This window comes from Globicephala melas, chromosome 16 (genome assembly GCF_963455315.2).
Source record: "Globicephala melas chromosome 16, mGloMel1.2, whole genome shotgun sequence".
NCBI lineage: Eukaryota > Metazoa > Chordata > Mammalia > Artiodactyla > Delphinidae > Globicephala > Globicephala melas.
This window is the reverse complement of record NC_083329.1, coordinates 7,307,073-7,331,156: the sequence shown is the minus strand read 5'-3', so window position 1 is coordinate 7,331,156 and position 24,084 is coordinate 7,307,073. Positions and strand designations below refer to the sequence as shown.

Sequence of the window (24,084 nt, the reverse complement as noted above, 5' to 3'; positions counted from 1 at the left end):
TCTGGCCCAATTCAGAGCTGACGTCCTGGCTGGGCTGAGGGGTTGGCGTGCCCAGGAGCCCCTCTCTCCTTCCTGGACACGACAGAGGAAGGCAGCCCAGCCACAGCTCAACTGTGAGTCTGACCAGGAAGCAGGCAATGAGGCAGGCTTCTGGGCCATGTGGATGGGTCGCTGAGGGTTTGTCGCAAGCCGTTAACCATCACCGAGGTGTTCAGTCAAGCCCCATGTGGGGACAGGCCTCGGAAGTGTGTCACACGGGTAAACCAAGGCCAGGTGAGCTCCCTGTTTCCACTTCCTCTGGGCGGCAGCACCAAGAGGGCCACCCGGGGCTCTGCCATAGAGCTGTGGCTCATGAGTGAGAAGAAAACAATCCTCACCCACTCCGGGTCCAACTCTACCCACCTCATGAGGCCTCAGTTTCCCCAGATGTGAGTGGGCGCCCCTGCCCGCCCCCCGAAGCAGCTGCAGAGTCCAGGAGGTCCCGCATGTGAGGCGCGTGGCACAGCGCCATGCTCACTGTGACACCCCCAGCACCACCCCCAGCACCACCCCCATCACCCACCTATGGGAACTGAGTCTAAAGAAGAAACCGCCGTGCCCAGAGGCAAAGGGCCGAGACAAAAGGCAACGGAGACTTTACATAGTCCTGCGGAGACAAACTTGAAACCCGAAAGAGAGGACCCATCCTGGAAGCCTGGTTTACAGAAACTCATCTGGCGAGGTGTCTCCGCAGGGGGCAGGAGCCCAGGGGCGAGCGCGCAAGGAGAGACTGCCCAACCAACCGGAGCAGAGAGAAATCAATACAGTCAATACAGTCCTCTTTTTCGCCCCGTTATACAAACGGTAATTAACACTCGCGTGGGAACAGGGTACCGAGGCAACCTTTCTGGAAAGCATGTCAGAAATAGGAAGCAAGAGCCTTAAAAATGAAAATGTTCCCGCTCTCCAGCCACTCTACTCCATACCTGGGAACGATCCTAAGGAACAATCCAAAAGGTAGAGCAAGATTCAGACACTGAGTCACTGTTCAACAGAAAACAGAACGGTCCTTCTACCCAACTACCAAGAAATAGTTACATCGTTAAACACATTTTGAATCATCCACACAATGCAGTACCACAGCCTCATTAAAGTGCATGGAATGGGCAACTGTAGCGCTGCGGGGAAACGGTGGTAATTATTACTAAGCGAAAAAAGCGGAAAAAACATTTTGTAAATAATTTTGTACAATCGTATGTTCGTCATGGACTTGGCTATGTAAAAAACGCAATGGACATAAACTACACCAAAATATTAACAGTAGTTGTAACTGTGTATTGGGGCTGTGAGAGATTTTTATTTTATACGTTACACTATGGTGCATTTTCTGAATTAAAATAAAATGAACATGATTACTTTAATAATCAGACAGAAACTCTCAGTATCACTGTTGGAGATTAGATTCGTAAACCACACACCAGCGCCCGGCCCCTCAGTCAGCCGCAGCAGCCCCTGCACCACTCGAGCACAGCTGGGACCCGAACAGTTCAAACACACAGAAGAGAATCCCCACGGCTGCTCCTTGCGCCTGTGTCCCGCAAGTGCTTTTAGCGTCTCACCTGGAGCACTCAGGCCCTGGTGGAAGGGCTAGAGAAGGACTGACCGTTCACAGCCACCTTGGTTACTCACCCATAATTCCACAAGAGAAAAGTGTCGGTCCTTGACTCATCTTCTTTGGCGTGTGCTGAAAACAACCAGAAAAGCTATCACTCTTCAAGTCATAAGAAGCACGTTTGCACATGACCCTGCACTGATCCCTTGCTAAAGTCACAATTAAAGGGGTAACGTCAGATTAGGGAAAGGAGAAAAAAAAGTATTAAAAGAGACATCTGCCCGTAATTAGGTCTGGGCTCTCTGTCCGGAGCCTTCGGTGAGTTATGGAGTCCATCAAGTTAATGGGCTTTAAAAACACACAAGAGAGACCCGTGACTTCTGACACTAGGGGATTTTTCCATGTCAGTGATACGGAGGAGGGTGCAGAAGGAGCTGTGATGTGAACGGTTCACCCAGCTGAGCTGGAGACAGGCCTCCCCACAACCCAGGCTAGGAGGACAGGGGACCTCTTCCTGTCCATGGTGACAGGAAGAACCTTGAGTGAAGGGCCACCTCCAGAGCCCTCCCTTCGAGACACAAGGAGAACACCTCTTCCGTCTCTGTGAAGAAGCAACGGGGTAAAGCTCAGGAGTGTGGCCCTGGCTCTGCAGGCTGCTGGGCAGCCAGGAGGCCCCCCGAGGCATCCTGACGAACTGAAACAGAAACTCAAAGGTTATGTTTGGCCTCAACACACAGCTACTGCTTTGGCCTCCTCGGCACCGCGTTTCCACAGTGGTGTCCCTGTCTACCATGAACACTGCGCATCTGCTCTCTAACCCCACACCTAGCCTCAGCCGAACACTATGATCGTTGGGTGAAAAGCCGGTGAGGCCTAGAAGAGCCCCAAGCCCAGGCACCTGCTCCACGGCTCCACAGTAACCCGAGCGTGGACCATTCCAGGGGCTCCTTGTGCTGGCCGAGGCCCAGGTCAAGAGGCCTGTTCTGACCTCTGATGAGGAGGACACCATCTATGCCCGTCGGGGCCCCGGGAAGAAGGGTCTCACTCATTCCTGCCTTCCTTCCTTCCTCCACTCATTCAGCAAATATGTACCGGTAATTTGTTACGTGCAGGCTGTGCTGGGGTTGAGCGTGCGATGGTGAAAGAAGCTCTCGGCTCCAGAGGGGTCAGCGGTCACAGAGGGCTCTAGCTTCTGAGAGGAGCCCCAAGTGACAGGGACGCGCAAGGCTACCAGTCCAAGAAGTGGGCAGAGAGCCAGGCCCTGGCTCTTTCAGGCCTGGAAGGAGGACGGGGTGCTGACCAGGAACACCCAGCCCACCCAGATAAGAGGGTAGCCACTGTCTGGCAGCAGCTGCCCCACCCCTGTCCTCAGCTGCCCGAGTCAGGGACCTTTGCCCTTGGTCAGCAAGGTGTTCATCCATCAGGTTATCAAGGGTCCGTCCTGACCAGTCTGGAACACGGAGGTGAAGGGCGCCCGCCTCAGCCCTAAGGAAGCTCACACGTCACAGATGCCACAGTCACACAAACCCCTGAGCTACAGAGAGTGGGACTGGAGGGAGATGGGTCAGGCCATGGGTGCTGGGGTGCTGGAGGTCAGGGCTGGCATCCGGGGGGGCAAACAGAGCTGCTTCTAAAGGACCAGAAGGAACTTAACGGGCCGGGGGGGAAGGCGGGCAAGGCCGCCCTCCTCCAGTCCCCCCTTCTTGGGTTTAAAACAACCTTATGTGTTCAGGATAGGTCCCCCTCCTGGAGTCCTCCCGGGGAAATATCTGGAAAAAGTTACAGACGGCTGCCTCTGCCTCCCTCCCAGCTCACACCAACGTCACTGAAGGGAGAGCAGGTGACAGACACTCAGAGCCCTGCCTCCGGGCAGCGCCACCTGCGGAAGCCAGACAGGCCCCACGGCCCAGAGAAGGTTCGGAGAGAGAGAAACTGGGCCTGGCTGATGCCACAGGCTTGGCTGTTCGAGGGAAGCGGCCCCGATGCTGCAGGAGCCCCAGCACAAAGTAGACACCCTCCGGGAAGCACAGACCCCGCCCCTCCCCACCCCACCGCCGCGCCTGGTGGCGAGGGCAGCCACCCAGGCTGGGAGCCCACAGACGCCCAAACCAGGACCGGGCCAGGGCAAGCAGGAGGGCGCGAGGCACAGGGGCCGCGTGTCGCTGCACTGGGGCCACCGAGGAAGGCCTGGGTTTACAGACACGGCGGGAAGCAAACTGACTGCTGACAGTCAGGGGGGCACTGCTCACCGGCCCCTCCTCCCCCGCAAGCTGCCGTGCTCTAGACAGAGGGGCAGCTGGGAGCCCTCCCAGGAATGGGGGCCGGTGAGTGGGCGCCAGAGATGCTGGGAGGGTCTGTGGCCAGGGACGGGAGCCACCGGGCCAGCGCGCAGGGCTCCCCCGCCCTCACTCACTCACTCATTCATTCACTTAGCGAGGACCTATCCGTGTTTGCCGCAGACGCGCTCGCCAGGCTGGAGAACACACGCTCGGAACGACTGCTTCTCATGCCCCACGCCACCCGGCTCGAGCCTCCGCCGAGGGACCAAACGAACCCCCGACCTGGTCCCCACCCTGCGCCCCGGCCCGTCCTCCATCCTCCATCCTCCACACAGACCCACGGGGACCAGGTCACGTGGCTGCTCTGCTCACAACCCTCCAACCACTCCCCACGGCAACCGGGATGAAACCCGGCTGCGCCCCCCCCTCTCCGCAGCCCACCAGAGCCAAACCTCCATCCATCCCGGCCTCACTCACGCAGCTCGGGACCGGCCCAGCTCGCTGCCGCCTCAGGGTTTTCGCTCTGTGGCTGGTTCCCGTCACGTGGCCTCCCTGGCGGCCTCCCCCCCATCCCGGCCGAAAGCTGGGGCTTTCTGGGGCTTCATTCACCAACTCCTCTCCCATACTTCTCTCAATCGCTCCAGGGAATTCTCTTCTGGTGTAAGTCAGCGGGAGACAGTCTCAGTTGCTTACAACTGAGGAACCCTGGCCAATTCCACGCCGGACTTCACGAGGCTAACGGTGAAGTGGGCCATGGCTCAGCTACTTGAAGGAACACCATGCAACTGCTCACAGTGATGTTTGCGCAGAGGCTTCTAGTGCCAGGAGGAAATATAATTTACAAGTTAAACCTGCTTAACTAAAAAGACATAAGAAAACCTGCCAAACTATGTATAGTGCAGTGTAGTCCCCCCACCCTCCCACCCCGCCTGAAATGCAGCTTTTTCCTCTTTCTTTTCCTTCATCCTCTTCATGACGCTCAATTCACACTGGCCTGTGTGTGTAGACAAATTCCATCAAAATAATTATGGAGAAATGCTGACTGATAGGACAGCAGCAATTTTAGGGTCAAACATAAGGCCTGAAATAGTCATGAGCTAACTACTTCCCCCTGGGGCTTTCTGAGTCCCGTCCATGAGCCGGGCTGGCCGTGGGCAGGCCAGAACATCACGTAGTCAACAGCTTCCCAGGGTGTTAGGCCCCAGGCACACTCTGACTGCTGGCCAGTTTCCCTGGGCCCAACAGCGAGGTTCCCACTGGGCACCAAGTTGTCCAGGGCTGCTCTATTCCCACTGGTTTGTGCCATTCTGCAGCCAGCCTCCCTGACCCTTTGAGCCCTCTGCACTCCCAGTGGGAAGGATGAGCCAATCACTACGTGGACGATGTGGTGAGGCCAACAGGCCTCAGGGGAAACTCTCACCATCTGAGGTTTCACAAGACACTCAGCATTCGCACACAAGTGCACGTCCAAGCCCTGGCTGGGGTCTGCAGGGCAACAGAACAATAAGCACGGCTCCCCGGGGTATTTCTCCTACTCCAGAGCCTCTGTTCCTGAGCCTCCCCCAGGGCAGAGCTTGGTGTCTGGGAGACTCCTTGGATCACCAGAGAACGTTTTGGAATCAGATCTTCCATAGGAAAGGCAAAAGCTGGAAATCAAATTGAGGCTCCAGGGGCCATCTGTCTGACTAAGTAACGCAAGAAACCCTGACTTAAATAAAGACACAGTTCAGGTCATTATTTAATGAGGAACTAGCTCAGACAGAAAACAGCCGAGCTCATCTCTGGCCATAATCATGCTTCTTCATAACTTTCTTCTGTAGACTACTGACTAAAGCAATCACATCACTTTTCCTTCTCCTGATGCGGCGCTACAGGGAACCACAGGGCCACGCAGAACAGGCCCACGCTCACGCACTTGAGGGGAACAAGTGGGGCACCCCAGCCTCTGGAAGGGAACAGGGTGAGACCTTGGCAGTAGGACGCAGGAGGCAGAGCCAGGCCCGAGGAGGAAGAGAAGCTGAGGAGGGAGAGGCGCCCTTAGGTGGAGGCCCTCGAAGGCGCCGATGGAGACAGGGCAGGCAGCCCGGCTCCCCAGGCTGCAGGGTTAGCCACGGCAGGGCGGGCCCTGGTGCCCCTGCTCGCCCGGGATGCGGGGGTGGGGGGAGGGGCCGGGAACTGCCTCGGGCTCTGTGAGCTTCTGGATTCCGGCCAGGGACCCTGGCCGGGGCCGTCGGGCCCAGTGCCGACTCCGGGTGCGCGGGAAGATGAAGACCCTGGGTGCCCGGGCAGCTGGGTGCCAGGCCGGACGTAGTCACTGAACTCTTCTGCTGGGCAATGTCACTTAGCCTCGGCGTCCTAATCTGACAAGCGTGGAAGGAAGGACCTGCTCCCAAAACGGGTGTCTGTTGTGGCCGGAAATACCTTGAGGCTGAGCAAAGTGAGGCGGCCTGGAGCTTCGCTCCGGCCTCCGCCCCCCGCCCTCCCGGGAGCAGTGCACCCCAGCTCCCGCTGGTCTCCAGACTTGAGAGAGGCTGGAAGGCTCGCCTGGGAGAGGAGGCTGGGCCTGGCCGGGGAGGAGGGAGAACAGGCCCTTGGCCGGAGCGTGGGCGGGCGGGACAGAGCTGGGGGAACGCAGCCCCGAGGTCAGATGTCCGGGCGGCCTTCCAGCGGCAGCAGCTAATGTTAGCACACTCAGAGGAAGAGCTGCTCACAGCGGAAAGGAAGGCGGCGGCTCAGAGTGGGGGAAAGGGGAACCGAGTCACTGCACTCCCCCACCCCACCCCCGTCCCCCCGGGGGAAGGCATACTGAGTGCTTGCCAGTCCCCTTTCTGTCTGCCCACCTCTCTCGGGAGTAGGGGCAGTCACGTTGTCACCAGCATTTAGCTTTTAGGGAAAGGAGAACAAGAGAACCATGACGGGGACCTTCAGCAGGCAGGGAGGGGCGGCCAGGGCCCAGGGCGGCCCTAGCCTCTCCTCTCCCAAGTGTTTCCAAGCCCCCAGGGGACCTTCACCTGCAGTTTTAGGCTCTGTCCTCACTGCGGGGCCTCTCACTTCCCTAATTCCAAAGCGGCCTGTGGTGATTCATGATTTCTTTTTTAATCTGAACCCCCAACTTCTGTTATCGTCTTAGTCTGATTAGAAAACAAAAGAGAAAAGCTTTTCCATCTTTCCTGTTATTATCTTGATGGTATTTACATGAGGATGATGTTACCCGGTTAGGAAGCTGAAGCAAAACCCCCATCTTCCTCTCAAACTTGCTGGCTGTTCAGAGCAAATTCTAATCAGTTTATCTTACATTCTGTGGATGTCATCACTAGGCTGGTCTTATTTAGGGTCTTTCTTTGGTTGTTTACAGCCGTGCCTCTCCCCAAGGCCTAGCGGATTCCAGGACCACAGCCTCAGGAGCCGGGTAGGGGCGGGCGTGAGGGCCTTGGTGGGTGAACAGGGCCTGGACTTGAAGCCTGCGTCCTGGCACCCTGCTCGCCAGCTGTGTGACCTGGGCCCTCCGTCCCCTGGGCTCTCTGTTTCCTGCCTGTATAGCAGGTAGAGATGGACGAGTCCCCACCCCTCAGCAGGTTGGGGGAGGCTCCAGGAGAGGCAGGGGTGACGGCAACTCCGCAGGCCCCACACAGACTACGCTCCCATCCTCCTGCTTGCCTTCATCGTGCTTCCACCTGCACCGTGAGAGCAGAACCAGGCCAGACCTGTAACGGGCTGACAACCTGTGATGCACCCACCAACTGACACAGGAGAAGGCCGCTCTCCGAAGGTGGCTGCTGCCCATAGCTGGGCTGCCCATCCGGGAGGCCAGGGGAGGCAAGAAGAGAAGGAACACAGAAGGCGATGACTTTCCAAGAAGGACAGGGGTGTGGGAAGAAAGGCCAGACCCCGACCTGTGAAGCCACTGAGCCCCCTTCAATGGCCATTTGCTTCCCTTGGCTTTCTCTCCTTTTTTTTTTTCTGAGAAGATGAGTTTTCCTTCCCTGGCTGGGGCTGGGAGGCCGCACTCCTCCTGGCGAGGGCTCAGGCCCTGTCTCTTTGAAGACTGGCTCAGCTGACCACGGGCCCACGGGCCCTGGACCCAGCTCCACGGCCAAGCCCAGGCAGGCCCACCCCCAGATGGAACCAAGTTCAGCGGCGGCAACTGAGGCAAACAGCACAGCTGGAGCCAGAGGGGGCCTCCCTTGGGCCCTCCAGGAGGCCCTCACCCTGAGAGCCGTTGCTTTTTGGTCAGAGCTACTCTACACGAGTGCTTTAATTTCAGCGGGAAAACACCCACCAACCACAGAAAACAGAGCAACTCATACCTGCACCCCCTCAGCCGTGAACTTGAGCAGCAGAGAAGGGACTGAACGATGACGAGCTGAGAAGCTGGGCTACAGGGACCCGCATTCGCTTGCTCCAAAATATCCCCTGAACACCTGCCACGCACTAGGTCCCAGGGTCAGGCACTGGGTGTTCAGCAAGGAGCGAGAGTGACAAAGGTCCTTTGCCTCGTGAAGCTCACACTCTGGGGCAGGAGTCATTCAGTGAACGAGATCAAGATGGCAGAAAAGTGGTTAAGCGCCTTGGAAAGAAAAGGACAGGGAAATGGGGACAGGCAGTACATGGGGGTAAGGAGGTAGGGGAGGTAGTGGAATTAGATTTTAGGCCAAGTGGCCAAAGAAAAGGAGGGAGGGAGAGAGTCCTGCTAACGGGGAGCGTTCCAGGCCAGGGAAGAAGTGCACAAGCCCTGAGGCATGTAGAGCAGGGAGGCCGGCGTGGCTTGAACAGAGTCAGTGGCGGAGAGCAGCGGAGAGAGAGCACAGCTGTCACGGGGGCCAGAGTACACCAGACCTCATACATCCCAGCAGGAGTCTGGTGTTTGCTCAGCCTGAGACGGAAAGCCTGTGGAAGGCTCTGAGCAGAGGTGGTACGGTCTGACTTGCATTCCCTCTGGCTGCTGGGTAATGCAAACAGGCTACAGGAGCCAGAGCGGGGTCCAGTTCCCAAAAGAATCCAGATGAGAGAGTACGCAGGAAGGACCAGAGCAGCAGCAGTGGGGATGATGAGAGGGAATCTACTAACAGATATGTATTCAACACAAGTTGGAAAGGAAGGAGTGATGGGCAGAGACCCTACTTGTCTTACGGAATTCCTTCAGCCCAAGGTGCTCCATGAAGGCCTGAGGAGTGGACACAGGTCTTGGTCGCTTTCACAAGCTCTTATGAGGACCTAAGACCCACCTGCCTCTCTCGACCTGGGTGGTGGGGTAAGATTGGGGGAGAAAGCCCACTAGGTGCTAGCGTGGGGTCTCACGAGGGGCTGTGAAGGGCGCCAGGAGGGGCGCTGGGTGACATGACCCCGGACAGTGCCCCCATCCCTGACCACAGAAGCAGCAGAATCCCTGGGACGTACCCACGTGCAAAACCCCCCACAAGAGTGTTTATGCCCGAGCGGGACTGCTTTCAGCTCCCCCTGCAGGGAAGCAGCCCACCCACTTCCGAGGAATTAGGGCTATAGAAGGAGGGTGAGGAGGCCGTTTTGTTCGCGGCCTCAGAAGGCCGGCTGTCTGCCTCTCTGGCCAGGCTCACCGGGCCACTTGGTCCGAGGACAACCCTTGCGGGGGGCGGCCGCCACCAGGCCCACCACCTTGGCCGCCAGGCCGCGCCTTCTTTCTCCACCGCCCCCCACTCTGGACATTGCTGAGGCGGCAGCTCTCGCTCGCACTGACCACCCCGCCTTCTGGAAACTACCTCCCTGACCGGGTGGAGACCAGAAGGAATGTGGGGCTCAGCCCGGCAGGGGCGGCAGAAGCACGCTTGGTATTATTTACCAGGGTGCTGGCCTGCCCTCCCCGCTCGCCAGAGGACTCAGATCTGGGCTGGCTACTTCCTTCTTGTGAGGGCGAAGCTGGGCTCTGGGTGACTCTGCTCCACTGCCCCTCCTGCCACGGCTCCCAGAGCTCTGCTCGCGGGCCCTCTGGGCACATCTGCTAAGGCCTCTTCCTCAGTCCACAGCCCCACCTGGATATCGGGCCTCAAAAGGGTCACCAGAGAAGCCAGGCCACCAGGTCCTTACCAGCTCAGGGATGAAGGTCCTGCACGCTACGGGGTCAGCTCCCTGCTTGTCGAGGCTTTGACTCAGGATCATCACCATGGTAAGGACCTCAGGCACTGGGCGCCAGCCCAGGGTGGGCACGAGCCATCTTCGGGTGGGCAGACTTGGGCAGAGGCGACCTCCTGGGCACCCCCCGGATGACGATGTCAGCAGAAACAGCTCCCCATCGGCTGCTCACCCGCAGGGTGGGGCTCTTCCAGGAAATGGCCAAGTGTGGTCAACTCCCTGGAAAGATAAAAGAAACGCAGAGGGATTCAGGACTGGCGCAGACCAGGGCCCCGAGAGAGCCGCGCCCTCCCCTGCACACTGGGACCCTGCTGGGGAATAGAACCGCCTCTCCGCTGCAGGAGAGGTAACCTGGCGGGGGCCACGAAGGCCGGAATGGCCTTCCCGGAGTCCTCACCCACCCCCAGGCCAGCCTTAGGGTGTCCCTAAAGCCAACACCTGGTGGGCGCAACAGTGACCCAGCTCAGCCTTGTGGCACCTTTAAGACAGATCTCGGGGTCTGGGCTGCTCACAGACTGCTGTCCCCGAAGTGCGCTCAAGCCGTGTGACCTCCTACACTGAGCTAGCCCTACAGACAGCCCAAGGTCGGCTGAGGTCAGACACGGGCCGACCCTGCAGCCGGCAAGGTGGCTCCTGTTCTCCGCCCAGGTCTGAAGGAAACCACTGGAAGAACTAGGAGGGTCCATTTAAAGGCACATACTTCCCATCCTTGGAAGCACCACGATTCCGAAATGACACATTTGCAACACGGGGCGTCTCCGTCCCCTTCCTCAGAATGAGCCAAACCAAGTCCCGGCCTGCACTCACCCCTCTGAGCTCCCAGCAGTGATGGGACCCTCTCTCATCATCGTTCTACACAGCCCGGAGCTTCTCCCCGACCCACCCTTATCTCTCACCAAGCAAAAGCCCAAAGAGTGCAGCCTGCAGTCCAGGTTGGGAAAATCGCTCCTTACAAATTAAGTTCTCTGATCCTATTTCCAACCCACCCTCCGTGGTTACACCTTCAGAGGAAGTCACAGAGGTCCGAGGAACCTGAAGATCATCAGGTTCCATCAAAAAGTAAAAAGTAACGATAACAACAGCTCCTAATCTGTAATTAAAATCAAACTGCTCAGTGCAGGAAAATGTTTTAGAATCTGCTGCTCTGTGTAAAAATTAATTGCACCCTGGTATTTACTTGCCGTCCAGATTGTAAATCATATTTTCCTGTTTACTTCGATTAGACTTTACAGTGGGTGTTATTGAAATTGCTCAATTACGGGCCAGCTGGCGAGCACAGGAAAATTACCTTCTACTGTTCTTCGAAAACAAGGTTCATCCAAAGTGCAAAAGCAGGGAAGGGAAGGAGGGAAATCAATACATTTTCAAAGGACTGACTGTTCAGGAGGGAGGGCCGGTGGAGTCTCCAGGCTCCCAGGTCACACTGGGAGACCTGATGCAGAGTTCCAAAGCCACATCAATCTAGAAGTGAAACGTTCTGACCAAGTATGATCTGCCCCAGCAAAGAATTTCAGATCACTCCTCCGAGTCTGGCCAGAAAGCCGAGCCAGGGATGCCAGCCAGCCCCCTGGACGCTTGGCGTGGGAGCAGGGCGGGCCACGTGAGCAGGGGAGTGCCCGGAGTGGTGCTGTGGACTCTCCCTTCAAGAGACGGAGACGAGGCCTGATGGAGGCCGTCTTCTCTCTAGGTGCAACCTCGATTCAGTTCTGGAGCCGCCAGCCATCACCCCAGGCCCAGGGGTGACCCACCCTCCCCATTCCCTTCTTCCCTAACAAGGCAGGAGGGTTCGCTGGTTACAAGCTCAGGTCCTGAGCCAAGCACACCTGAGCTGGAATCCCAGCTGTTGAAATGTATCGTCTGAGTGACCTTTGCCAAGTTACTTACTCTCTGAGCCTTGGTTTGCCTTTCCATACAATAGGGACAACAGTGCCTGCCTCAGAAGATGACTCTGTATCATAAGAAAAGAGAGCTTGGCTTGCTCGGTGAGAAGCCCTAGCTCATTTGAAGAACTCAATAAACAAGTAGCTACTGCCACTAGTTTCATGGGGGAGCCTGTGAGTCCCGATCTTTTCTCAGCAATGGACACCCAAGCATCTGTCCTCTCAAATTTTTTTAAAAGGGAAATTCCATCAAAACTTTTCAAAGCTAAATTCCATCAAGAGGAGACTAGCTGGGCTTCCTGGGTGGCAGAGTGGTTACAAATCCGCCTGCCAATGCAGGGGACAAGGGTTTGAGCCCTGGTCCAGGAAGATCCCACGTGCCACGGAGCAACTAAGCCCGTGTGCTACAACTGAGCCTGCACTCTAGAGCCCACGAGCCACAACTAATGAAGCTTGCGCGCCTAGAGTCTGTGCTCTGCAACAAGAAGCCACCGCAATGAGAAACCCGCACACCACAACGAAGAGTAGCCCCCGCTCGCAACAACTAGAGAAAGCCCGCGTGCAGCAATGAAGACCCAACGTAGCCAAAAATAAAAATAAATAAATAAATTTAAAAAAAAAGGCGGGGGGACTGGCTGTATTATGGCCCATGCCTCTGGTGAAACAGTAAGCGGCCAGTAAGAACGATGCTGTAGAAGTCTTATCGCCACGGAAACACGTTAGCCCATCCGATGCAGCCGCTGTGTACCAAGCACGAAGCTGGATGGAGGAAGCGGTGCAGGTGTCCCAGCTCTCGCGGCTCTGCTCCCACTGGAGCCCCTACAAAAGGCCAGGTCGCACAGAGGCAGCATGACTGGTGAATACCAGAGCACCATATGCTCCTGGAAACTGGGCAGTCAGTAAACACGGCAGGCACTGGAAGGAGGAGGAAGGTCCTGCACGAGCCCTGTCTTCAGAAGTTGTGGAAAGACAGTACTGTGAACACAGGTACCACAGCTACGGAAGGCAGATGGAGGAGGGGGTCCCTGGGGCTGAGTCATAAACAGACCCCTTGGCACAGGGACCAATGACATGCAGCACTGCCTGGAAGAGCCCAGGAGTGGGGACAACCCAGACGGCCATCAGCAGGTGACTGGTAACAGAAATCACAGTGTAGCTATGTAAACAAATACCATGTCACCTCTACTGCAGTGTTAATGAGGCAGTTTTAATGGTACAGATACGAAGCACTCTCTAAGACAACACTGTAAACGAAAACAGCAAGAAAAGGAGTACAGCATGGTCCCATAACCATGCGGCCCTGGAGTGGGAGAAGGCACTTTGAGTGTATAGCCTTACACACGGACACGTGCTATTTGAGGATTTCATCCAGTGCATATAACGCCTTTCTGATCAAAAAGAAAACAGGCAAGATTTCAACAGGAAGGGAAGAGGCACCTGGGAAGGGGGAAGCGTGAGCGTAGGATGGCAGCCTGGCCTGTACAGGCGGGGGCAGGCGGGGGGCAGTGAGCACACTACTGGCAGGCACACAGGGCACGTGGAGAGGGGGCAGCAGCAGGACAAGGGGCTGGAAAGACAGAGTCACCCCAGACCAAAGGCTCCGAGTGCCAGACTTTATCATGCGGCCATAGGATGCTCCCAAAGGAGCTGGAGTTGGCTGGGTTGATCTGCTGAAAGAGAATGATTTTTTTTGAACCCTTTGCAGCACCCAGGTCGGTGCCTTGACTACAGCAAGAGCTCCACACGTTTCTGGAATCCGGCTAAATCGTAGCAACATCTGAAATGATCCGGGCACATTCTCAGACCCTGTGAGGCAAATCCAGACCATCAGAGCCTGGCACAATCTGGAATTCCCTGGGATTCCTTTGATCCATGGCATGGGCCTGGCCAAGCTCACTGGGGAATGCCAGTGCCCGTCCAGAGACTCGGAGCCCAGTCTGAGGACGGGGCCAGTTACTTCTCAGGGAGAAGCCAGGAACTCGGCCTTTGAGGGACGACTGGGTGCACAGCTCTGCCCAAGGTAAAAAGAAGGTGCCCCAGGGCCCACAGGGGGCAAGGGAAAGGCCTCCTGAGATCACCTCTGGGGCACAGATCCTGCTCTGGCCTGGTGGGTCTTCTCTTAACCCATGTTAAGAACAGTTTCTATCTACTGAGCACCTACTGTGTACCGGGCGCTTTATGTATCAATACACAACAGATGTAAGTAGTAACAGTGTACAGACAGATGAATCAACTCACCTAGGGTATCAGGGCTGAGCTCCCGGGCTGTGCTTCCCACTGGTGTCCACCTGCAGCAAAGCCCCCACCCCTACCTGCCTCTCCATACCAGATGCATCCTTCAAAGCCCTATCGAGCAACTACCACGCAACCCAGCAAGTGCACTGCTTGGCATCTATCCCGGAGAAATGCAAGCTTACGTTCACACAAAACCCTGCCCATGATTGTTCATAACAGCTTTATGCACAACAGCCAAAACCAGAAAACCACCCAGATGTCCTTCAACGGGCGACTAGCTAAACAAATTGTGGAACAGCATCCCATGGAACCCTCCTCAGCACTAAAAAGGGACGAACTATTGAGATCTACCTGGACGAATCTCCAGGGAATCATGCTGAGTGAAAAATCCCAGTCCCCCAAAGGCTAATTACTGCATGACTCCATTTACATAACATTCTTGAAATGACAAAATCACAGAAATGAAGACTAGATTAGTAGTTGCTGGGCATCTGAACGGGCGCTTGGGATGGGGGTGAGGGAGCCGGGGGTGGTTATGAAAAGACACCGGCAGGGATCCTTGGGATGGAGATGCTCTGTATCTCGACTGTACCGCATGGGTGTCAATTTCCTGCCTGTGACTTGTACTACAGTTTTGCAACATGTTACTGCTGGGGAAAACCGAGTAAATGGTACACAGGGTTTCTATGATTTCTTACAACTACCCGTGGATTTACAATGATCTCAAAAGTTAAAAATTTTTTTCTTCCAGTTTTTTTGAGATATGATGGACATACAGCCTTGTGTAAGTTTCAGGCGTGCAGCATCACGATCTGACTCACATACATCATGAAACGATGATCTCAATAAGTTTAGTGAACATCCATCATCTCATAGAGATAAAAGTGAAACAGAAAATAATTTTTTTCTTACATCAAAATTTTAAATTTAAAAAGCCCACTCCATCTATGCATTTGCCAAAACTCACAGAAGTGAACACCAAAGAGTCAACTGTACTGCATATACACGTAAAATTCTTTTTAAAGAAGGCCACGTGGCAGCCACTGCCTGTAGGGGATCCGATGCAGCGTGAGGCAAGGAGGCGTGCTAAGGGACTGGGCAGCCTCCCCCTCACCTCCCAAGCCCCTTAACTTCAGTTTCCTCATCTTTAAAATGAAAGTGAGAACACCTTTGCTCTGGGGGCTGCTGGAAGAGTCAGGTAAGAAAATGTGTATAAAAGAGCGCAGCACAGAGAAGGCCCCCGACACCGGTGCCCACTCCCCAGGGTACACGCGGATGGTCAGCGGGCACCAAGCGACACTGCCCGCGGTTAGTGAGAGGCCTCAACCCAGCCCCGTGGCACCCTGGCCCCAGAGCCCCCTCCGCCCCCTCCCAGCTGCACTCCCAGCCCCCGCCTCCCTGAGGACCAACTATGGGCTGGGCTCCTCTCATTTCATCTCTCGAATTCCTGTGAACAGGCATTGCTATTAACAGTATTCCCATTTTCCAGATGAGAAGACCAAGGCTCCAGGAAAATGAATCAAGCATTTGCCCAAGATCCTACAGCTAGCGGGGGTGAGGGTGAGATCTGAATCCAGGTCTGTCTCCTCAGGACACCGCAGGGACAGGGGGCAACTTTACTTTCTCACACGGGTCCTTCCTAACATGAAACTTTCTTGCTTTTGTTCTGCAGTCTTCAATGTGCCTTCGGGCGTCTGCAACCCTCGAACCCAGCTGTCTGATATCACTGTGGTTGAGACTCTCGGCTTCTGGCAAATGGGAACCCTGCCCGGTGCGCGCTGAACGCCTTTATATATGCAAAAAAGTTTTGCAAACTCTAAGAGTCTATAGGACTCTTCAGAAGATTACAGGAGTTTACCAAACGTTTCTGTCATGCATTTTGAAGAGCCACCCTTTAAAGAAAAGAAACTGACCACGCTGGAACTCGCCCAATTAAACGCTTCCTTCTTTTAATATCCTTATCCTGTGTTTACTACTTGTACAAGTTGGTTTTATAGCAGAAGAATATCTCACCACCCCAACACAGGACTCAGAGCAAAACCTAAACATAACCTTGGCCGCTGACAGTGATTTTCCTGATGGCCCAAGCAAGTCATTCCTTTCAGAGCTTCCACTTCCCCCTCCCATGAAGCAAAGGAAATGGGAGAAAAACAGCAATTCTACAAGGTCTTTGGGAAGGCTGCATGCACTTTTAAACTTTCGTAACTTCAGCTGTTGGTGTGACAAAAGCAATCTGTGGGCAGGATCTAGAAGCAAATTTATGAACATGTGGGGAAGGGCATCTTTCAGAGGGTCATGCTGCCTTCTGCCAGATCCTGTGACAAACCCATGGAAGGGTGGAGCAGGCAGAAGAATCCTCTGGTCGCAGTCAAGGCTCACATCTGCCAAGAGCAGGGAAGTAAATCTGTCCGGGGATGCCTTCTGCTTGCTGCTAAGGCATCTGAGTTTAAAGGATACAAGTTAAAAGCTGCCTAGGAACTTTATCAACAGCCCGTACTTTCCCAGACCGAGTTGACATTGGAAAGAGAGTCTGGAGTTTCAATAAGAGAACATGCCCGGAGAATGTGTTTCCCAGACGGCAGTGGAACATTTAAACTAATTCCCTCGGCCCAGGTTCCCAAGTCTTCAGGTCCTCCTGAAAAATAACTGATCAAAGACAGCTATGCCTTCACCGCCTGCAATACACTGACAGAAAAAGAGAGACAGATGAAACCTCTTAAGTCAATACTTTAACACCAAGGACATGTTTGATACCAAACATTACTGATTTAAGGAAACTCCACAATAGAGGCAATAGCCAGAAAAAAAATACGTTTTTGTTCACCATTTTCCTAGTACCTTCCTGGTCTGTATTTGTGGAAATAACAGGTGACACGGAGTCTACCTTTTAACAGTGCATGAATAAAATAAGAACAGCCACTGCAGCAGTGCCAGGCCCCAGGCTTACTGTATCCTCAGAGGAGCCCTACGAGTGGGCATTACTGTTATTCCATTCTACAGAGGGACAAGCTGAGGTCCAGGCCCAAGGTCACCCAGTTGTAAAGGGTGAAACAGGACTCAAGCCACATCTGCTGAATTCCAAAGTCTTTGAACCACCAAGACTTCTCCTCCAGGATCCGTAAACTGTGTCCTAATTATCCCGTAAGTATTTGATTTCTCAAACTGACCAAAAGCTGAAGCACAGATGCTGGGTTTGCACGACACCTCTTCCCTGTAAGCTCTTCCTGTGGTGCCCCAGGCCACACCTCAACCTTCTGGACTTAAATGATGAACTGGCACTAGGCGTTCCACTGAGGCAGCGAGTGGGGAAGTGAGAGGGTAGGGGTGAAACATAAAGGCACCGATTCCCATCCCTAACCACATGGAGGGGCAGCCGTGCCGGGTGCCGTGCAGAGGTGAAGTACCTTCCGGGAAAGCCAGGGTGCCCCCAGGCCTGGGGGATGGTGCTGGCTCCTCACTACATCAGCCGGAATCTGTGTCCATAGGCCCCCCTCTCCCTGGGGCTCTGCTGCGCCTCCCCCATAGCTCCCCCCCAACTCCCGTCCTTCTCCCCAAGCCCATTTCCAGGGTGTTCACAGGGAGCCCGCCCTCCACACATGTTGTCTGGGTGTGGCCCTGCCTCAGGCCTCCTCTGGTCTCAGCACAGAGCCTGTCACAGCAGGAACCTGAGTCAACAGCACACCTGGGGACGAGCACTGAACTCGAGGCCCGGAAGTCACACTTCCCCTCCAGCTCAATCCTGGATGACCTGTGGCACCCTGGGCAAGTGATAGAACTTTGCTGAGCTTTGTGATCTGTAAGAAGTAAGCCTTGTTCTGCCCCCGCGAGTGGGAAGTTCAGGAAGGAAAGGTCTGCAGAGTGGGGCACCTGAAGAGGGGCCAGGGGTACTGAGGTGAGTCCTTCGGTGAGCACAGTTCGAGCAGAGAGCAGGCCCTTACTCAGCATGTGCGAACTAGCTAACACAGACCACGTCTTCACAGCTACAGCACGGGTGGCTGGGCAGGGGAACGGAACATGCTTGTGACTCCTCTGAGCACCTCGCTGGGAGATGTAGCTGCTGGACAATCAAGTCCATTATTGAGTCTCATGTTCACGCTGGTTCCTGTCTGCACGTGACACGTGAGGAAACTGGGCTCAGAGAGGCAGTGCAACCTGGCTAAACCACACAGCTGACATGCGGCTGCATCAGACTCGCGGGGGGGCTGCGCAACACTGTCTTGATGCAAGAATAAAGCATCTGCCGTCCTTAGAGACAGCATGCTTACCCCACCCCTGATTCCTCGCCCCAGAGTAAGGTGTGTCCTTGGAGGTGTTTCCTTCAGTGACTGGGGTGAATATACATTCCCTGGACTAGACCTTCAGGTAATCAAAGGCCACCGAAGGCCCACACTCAGGAAAGGACTGGCAGTCACATTACCTGGCTGGAAAGGGACCCACCCTGTGCCCTGGGCTGAACAAAGTGGCCCAGGCTCCCTTATGAGACTGTCTTAATGGAGGGGAAACAAAATAAAACAGTAAATGAGCTGTTGAACCAAACTGGGAGTCTGTTCTCTGGGACTTTACACAGTCACTCTCCCAGTGTTGTAGGGATCTGCTGTGTTTTTAAGCAAATAACATTTCAAGAGGAGGGGGAGGAAGAACATTATTCAGGGACATGAAAGTGTTGAGACCCAGAGCCAAAACAAATGTGAACATGGGAACGAGGCAGCCTGTGTTGCTTCTTGAAACTCAAGCCAACTGCATGCATGACGTGTCAAGAGCTCATTCATCAATGAGAACTAACTGACAGGCAAGTTTCCTATATGCGGCCCTGCAGTTCTCGCTACCATTCAAGTCCTTTAAACCTGCCAAACCCTACAAGAGAAGAGCGTCCTATGGACTAGGATCTGCAGAGCAAACTCAAAAGGAGGGAAATGAGGGGTGGGGGGGAGAAGAACCAGTACTTACTGAGGGAGCACAGACTAGACACCGCCTTGTCCTCCAGACCAGGATGAGGGAGAGAAGGGGAGAGAACAGGGGACGGTGAGACACAGCAGGGGCCCCAGAGATAATCTACTGAAATGTTAAGCCACTTATGGCCTAAGACGACCATGACCCCTTCTTCAGTCAGACCTATTTACAAGTACAGTGAATTTAATCAAACCATGATTTGAAACCAAAAGAGATGAGGGGTTAAAAAAAAATTAAAGAAGAACAAAAATAGAGAAGCCCAAACAAGAGGCAGTGTGGCCTGTGTGAAGACAGCAGGACTTGGGACACATGGGTTCTGGCCCTGCCTCTGCCACCGAGCAGCTCTGGCCCGTTTGCCAAGTCACTTCCCCTGTCTGGCCTCAGACCCCTCACCTGACGAATGGAAGACCGGCTCAGACGGGCTCTGTTTCTGCCAAGTGAGCATCGACGTGCAGCCATGCATCAGCTGTGTGGCTCAGCCAGGTCACACTGCCTCTATGAGCCTCAGTTTCCTCACCTGTGACATGCGAACGGGAACCCGAGGGAGCAGGAGACTCAGTCACGGAAGGGGCTGCGTGAGCCGCGAGAGGGTGGGAAGGGCCGATGATGCCCGTCCTGCAGCCACTGCTCTGGTGGCCGTGTGTCAGCTGGCCTTCCCGGTCCTGCCCAGACCTGACCTCCAGTGTTCAAGGTCGCAGGAGACCGGACAACAGCAAAGGCCAAACTCTCACTGGCCGCCATCATGAGCCTCAGCCGTGGCCTTCCATACGGCCGAGTGGAGAGTGGGAAGCCACCTTCATATTCCTTCGGGGCAGGTAACCGGGAGGTGGGGTTGCCCCCCTCTCTTACGTACCTACAGGCACGAGTGGGGAGGCTTGCACAGGTGCATTCTCCAAACTCAGTCCTTAAGCACACCAGGGTACCTTGGTGTCTTTCAGTGACATTAACAACATTCAGAATAAGGAGTTTCTTGGAAGGCGAGGAAGTTAGTCACTTACCGGTTTTCACACCTTCAACTCCTACCTCCTGCTACAAAAACAGCCGCTTCCTTTGCAAAATGTTTATGGACTTTAGGGCCCAGAGACAGCAACGTTCTCTCCCTCCTGCGGGATGACCTACCCTCACCCAGGCTGCACGCACGCTCCATGCCAGTGTGGTCCCAGGAGCCCCTCGGGCAGGGGGAGCGTCCCCGTTCCTGCCCGGCCACACACCAGCACTGCCCTCACAGAAGCCCCGGGCCGCTGCACAGAGCAAATGGAGCCTCCCAGCAGCTGGCACCGGGGACACAGCTGGGAGGCAGCCTCTCTTCATCTCAGGGACCTGGGGGCTGGTGGCCTCACACGGTGACACAAGCATCACACTGAAACACGGGCGGTGACGCAGGAGGGGACCAGGAGCTCTGTAAGAACTGTGAGGGACACGAGAACCAGGTTTCCCATCTGCCACCCACTTGGAAGTCACACCCTGATCTCACCTCGCAGACCAGGACTTCACCCTCCTGATCCGACCGATTTTACAGGGTCTGGTATAGAAATTAATCAGCCGGGCTAACCAATCTACACTGAGGCTTCCGCCTTCTCCCCTGCCCCCCACACGGCCAGCTGCACCGCACAGTCAAGAACGCTGTCATCTGCCAAAACAAAACTCTTCAGAGAGACTGCCAGACAGGTCCGTCATAACGACAGGTATCCGTGAGCTCCGGGGCACCTCTCAGTCAAATTCCCAAAGGCATCTCTCTGGTGCCTCCCAGGGGGCTTCTGAAGGGCGGGACAAATTCTACTAAGATGACTCTGACATCAGCTGCAGTATGGTGGCGAGGGAGCCATTCTATGTGTAACAACGGCCATCTGCCTGCAGAAGGACCTCAACAGCACCAGACTGTTGACTCTTCAGGAGGAGAAAGAGGCTCCTGTAAGAAGGGCTGCCCTGAGGTCCTAATTCAAAGCAAAGCCCAGAGATTCGGCTCTGAATCACTTAGCACTGTTCAGGGACCGAACAGAAGGAGGCTGGGAGCAGCTGCGTGTGGGTCTTGAGCTCCTGCTTCACCTTCTGGCAGAGTGTGCGGGCAGGAGAAGGGAGGGGCGCCTCATTTGCAAACCCATCTCCACTTCCTCTAAGCATCCTGGATATGACAACCCCGGCCTCCCGGGCTCAGAGCAAAGACCTCGAGGGGGTTAAAGAGGAAACGATATGGCCAACCAGATTCAAGCCCTGCTGAACTCTTCCAGAGCCTTGGTGGGGTGGGGGGGGTGCTAATCTTGACAGCTCTAAGTGAGACTCAAAACACCCTCAGAGAGTTTTACCTTCCAGAGGTGAGCAGATCATCGTCATCAGAAATGGCCCAGGCCCCGGAAGAAACAGAGGTTCACTCCACTGTTTGTCCACAACATATCCCAAAGTACCTGAAAAAGCAGCAAATGTGCCCGCGGCCGCTGTAACTGTCGTGTTATTCTCATCGTCCTCTAGGGGAGCCATCGAACCGAGTTTTGGTGCCAGCTTGTCCTGCCCTCAGGAAGCTCATTTCACTAAGTCAGCAGCAAAACTCTACAGCTAGGCCTCGGAGCACCTCCCACACCCACCAGCGAGCTGGCCTTCGCCTCGCCTGGAAGGAGCCTCACCCGGAAGGAGCCTCATCTGGAGGAGTTACCAAACGTGCGAGAGCAGGAAGGCTACAGCTGACACAGGTAACACCAGCCTCCTTGACCAGGAGTAAGCCCAGGGGAGGCGGGCACAAATCATCAACGTTCTCAGAGTTAACAATAACGATAATCAAGTTAAAAAAAAAAAGCTGTCAGACTGAATAAGGGGACAAGATGAGAATGGATGAAATGTAACAGGTACTGGTCAGGGCCCAGCATTTAGACACCAAAACCAAGTTTCAGGTGTGCTAGGTGAATAGTTAACAGCAGGCTGTCCTCCCTGAAAAGCCTGATAGGACAGCAGTTGTGCACAAAAGCATATGTAAGTCACAGGCCCTCTGCCCAAGGAAGTAAAAATTATTAACTGATGCGTGAGTGAAATGAAAAGTAAAATAAAATGCACTAAGAGGCAGAGTACATTTTAAAAGACAAATTACACGATATCATAACAGGGCCTTCTACGGTTCAAAAATGAGCACCGCAGGGCTTCCCTGGTGGCGCAGTGGTTGAGAGTCCGCCTGCCAATGCGGTCGGCATCGGTCCGGGAAGATCCCACATGCCGCGGAGTAGCTGGGCCCGTGAGCCATGGCCTCTGAGCCTGCGCGTCCAGAGGCCCACGTACCGCAAAAAAAAAAAAAAAAAAAAGAGCATCGCAACCTTGATGGGGTGGGTGCAAAGCCATGCTAGGATCTCCTCCTCCCAGTCCGTGGTGGGTGTTCTTCCCGGGCAGATTCTTTTATGAATTGATACATCAATTATGAATAAATCGACAAAACATTTGCTAGAGCCATGATGTTCATGAAGCACAAAGCCTGGCAAGTGCCTGGAAGTGGCATCCACGTCCACCAGGCCCCAGCAGACAGGGCTGGCAAAGCTGCTCTGCAGGCCCCTGGTCTGGCCTTGCCTGGCCGCTGTGAGTGGTAGGAGGGTCAGAGTCTGGCACAGGTGCCCAAGGAGCAGTCCCTCCGAGCAATGTTGACCACACCCCTGGGTGAGTGGTGTTCCACGAGCCCACGGTGGGTCCGCTTTCTTAGAGGGGTCAGTGATGGGAGGCAGCACCAGAATGAAACAGTTTCTCCCCCAAATTCTCAGCAGAACCCAATTCAAAAGTCACTTGCCTTCCACAAAGAGGAACAGGGCAACTTCTAGAGCGAGGAAGCAAAATATAAACTGGGCCAATGTCTCTGTGCCATTCTACTGCCATCCTGGCGGCTCTCCTCCTGAACCTCAGGACCCTCCGATGCCAAGTTAACCTGCCCTACAGATAAGCCTGCTTGGGTGCAAAAAAAAATATGCGCCTTCAGCACAGATAGGACAGAAAGCAACTTAACCGCCTAACAGTAAGGACAGGATAAACAAATGTCCCGACATCCACGCAAAGGACAAAATGCAGCTTTTCAAAAGGCCTGATAGGCGCCAACAGGAAACCATCTTCCAGTCGAGCGTTAAGTGAAAGAGCAAAGACACACAGTGGACACAGTAAGCTCCTATTTGGGTAAAACTAAATAAATGTAACAATAATACAGAAGAAACTTAATATCAAGAGTCTTCAGGGAGAGGAAGTGGGTTGCTGAGAACAAAGGGGAGAGGAGACTCTTCAAGGAATACCATTTTGTACATTTTGAATTTTGAAGGTACGACCTATGCAAAAAATATCTAAATTTTTAAAAATCAAAATTGTATATATATATATATACACATACTTGCGCATCAATGGAATCTCTCTGGGAGAACAAAGAAAAAGGCGACAGGAGTTCTTCCAGAGACAGAAGCAGAGGTATATATGAGGGACAGGGATGGGGGGAGAGTTACTTTTCACAGCTGAGTTTGTAACAAGCGCATATACTGCCTATTCTTAAAGACTAATTTTCACACACAGAGCTGCTTATAGCTCCCCAAACACCCCACACTGTTCCACGTGTCCAGACCTTCGCTCACACTGGGCCCTCTGGCTAGAACTTGCTCCCTGCTTCCCCCTGCTCCCCTCTCAGCCTCTTCAGCCTCCAGCTGAGCTAACTACTCTCAGCTTTTAGACTCCGCTCAGGTGTCTCCTCCTCCAGGAAGGCCTCGCCCAAACTGCAGAGTACGAACCAAAGGAGCATGAAATGAACTGGCAGTGTGTCCGTCTCCCCCATTGACTGCAGCCTTCGGGAGGGCACGAGCCCAACCACGGTCCCCGGAGTCCCAGGACCTGGCACAAAGAACAGCTCTCAGGGAATGTTTGCTGAACCAAAGAACACATTCACTACATTAAGTCAGTTCTCAACTTTCCTGATGCCAAAAGCTATTGAAACCTCTTGCTTGTGGGGTTTCCTACAGCTAACAAAATTGTGTTGTTAACACTAATTCGAAGCATTACACCTCCTGGTCCACGGAGGGGCTGGGCTCAAAGCTGTCTGGGTTCC

General features: G+C 54.5%; 2 protein-coding genes across 2 annotated transcripts in view; both read right to left on the bottom strand.

Annotated features, from left to right (window-relative positions):
- The window catches only part of FAM53B (family with sequence similarity 53 member B), an 85,477-nt gene extending 75,413 nt beyond the window's left edge, over positions 1-10,064 (bottom strand). The window contains exons 1-2 of the mRNA XM_030832002.3: positions 9,931-10,064; positions 1,669-1,723 (exon numbers count right to left, since the gene is read on the bottom strand). Of these exons, the coding sequence (XP_030687862.1) occupies positions 1,669-1,723; positions 9,931-10,008 (133 nt within the window). The 5' untranslated portion in view covers positions 10,009-10,064. The remainder of the gene's footprint in view (positions 1-1,668; positions 1,724-9,930) is intronic.
- Position 10,065: 1 nt separating this feature from the next.
- Positions 10,066-24,084, bottom strand: part of EEF1AKMT2 (EEF1A lysine methyltransferase 2) — a 73,166-nt gene continuing 59,147 nt past the window's right edge. Inside the window, exon 7 of the transcript XR_009559258.2 lies at positions 10,066-10,194. The gene's annotated coding sequence lies outside the window, so the exon portion shown is untranslated. The remainder of the gene's footprint in view (positions 10,195-24,084) is intronic.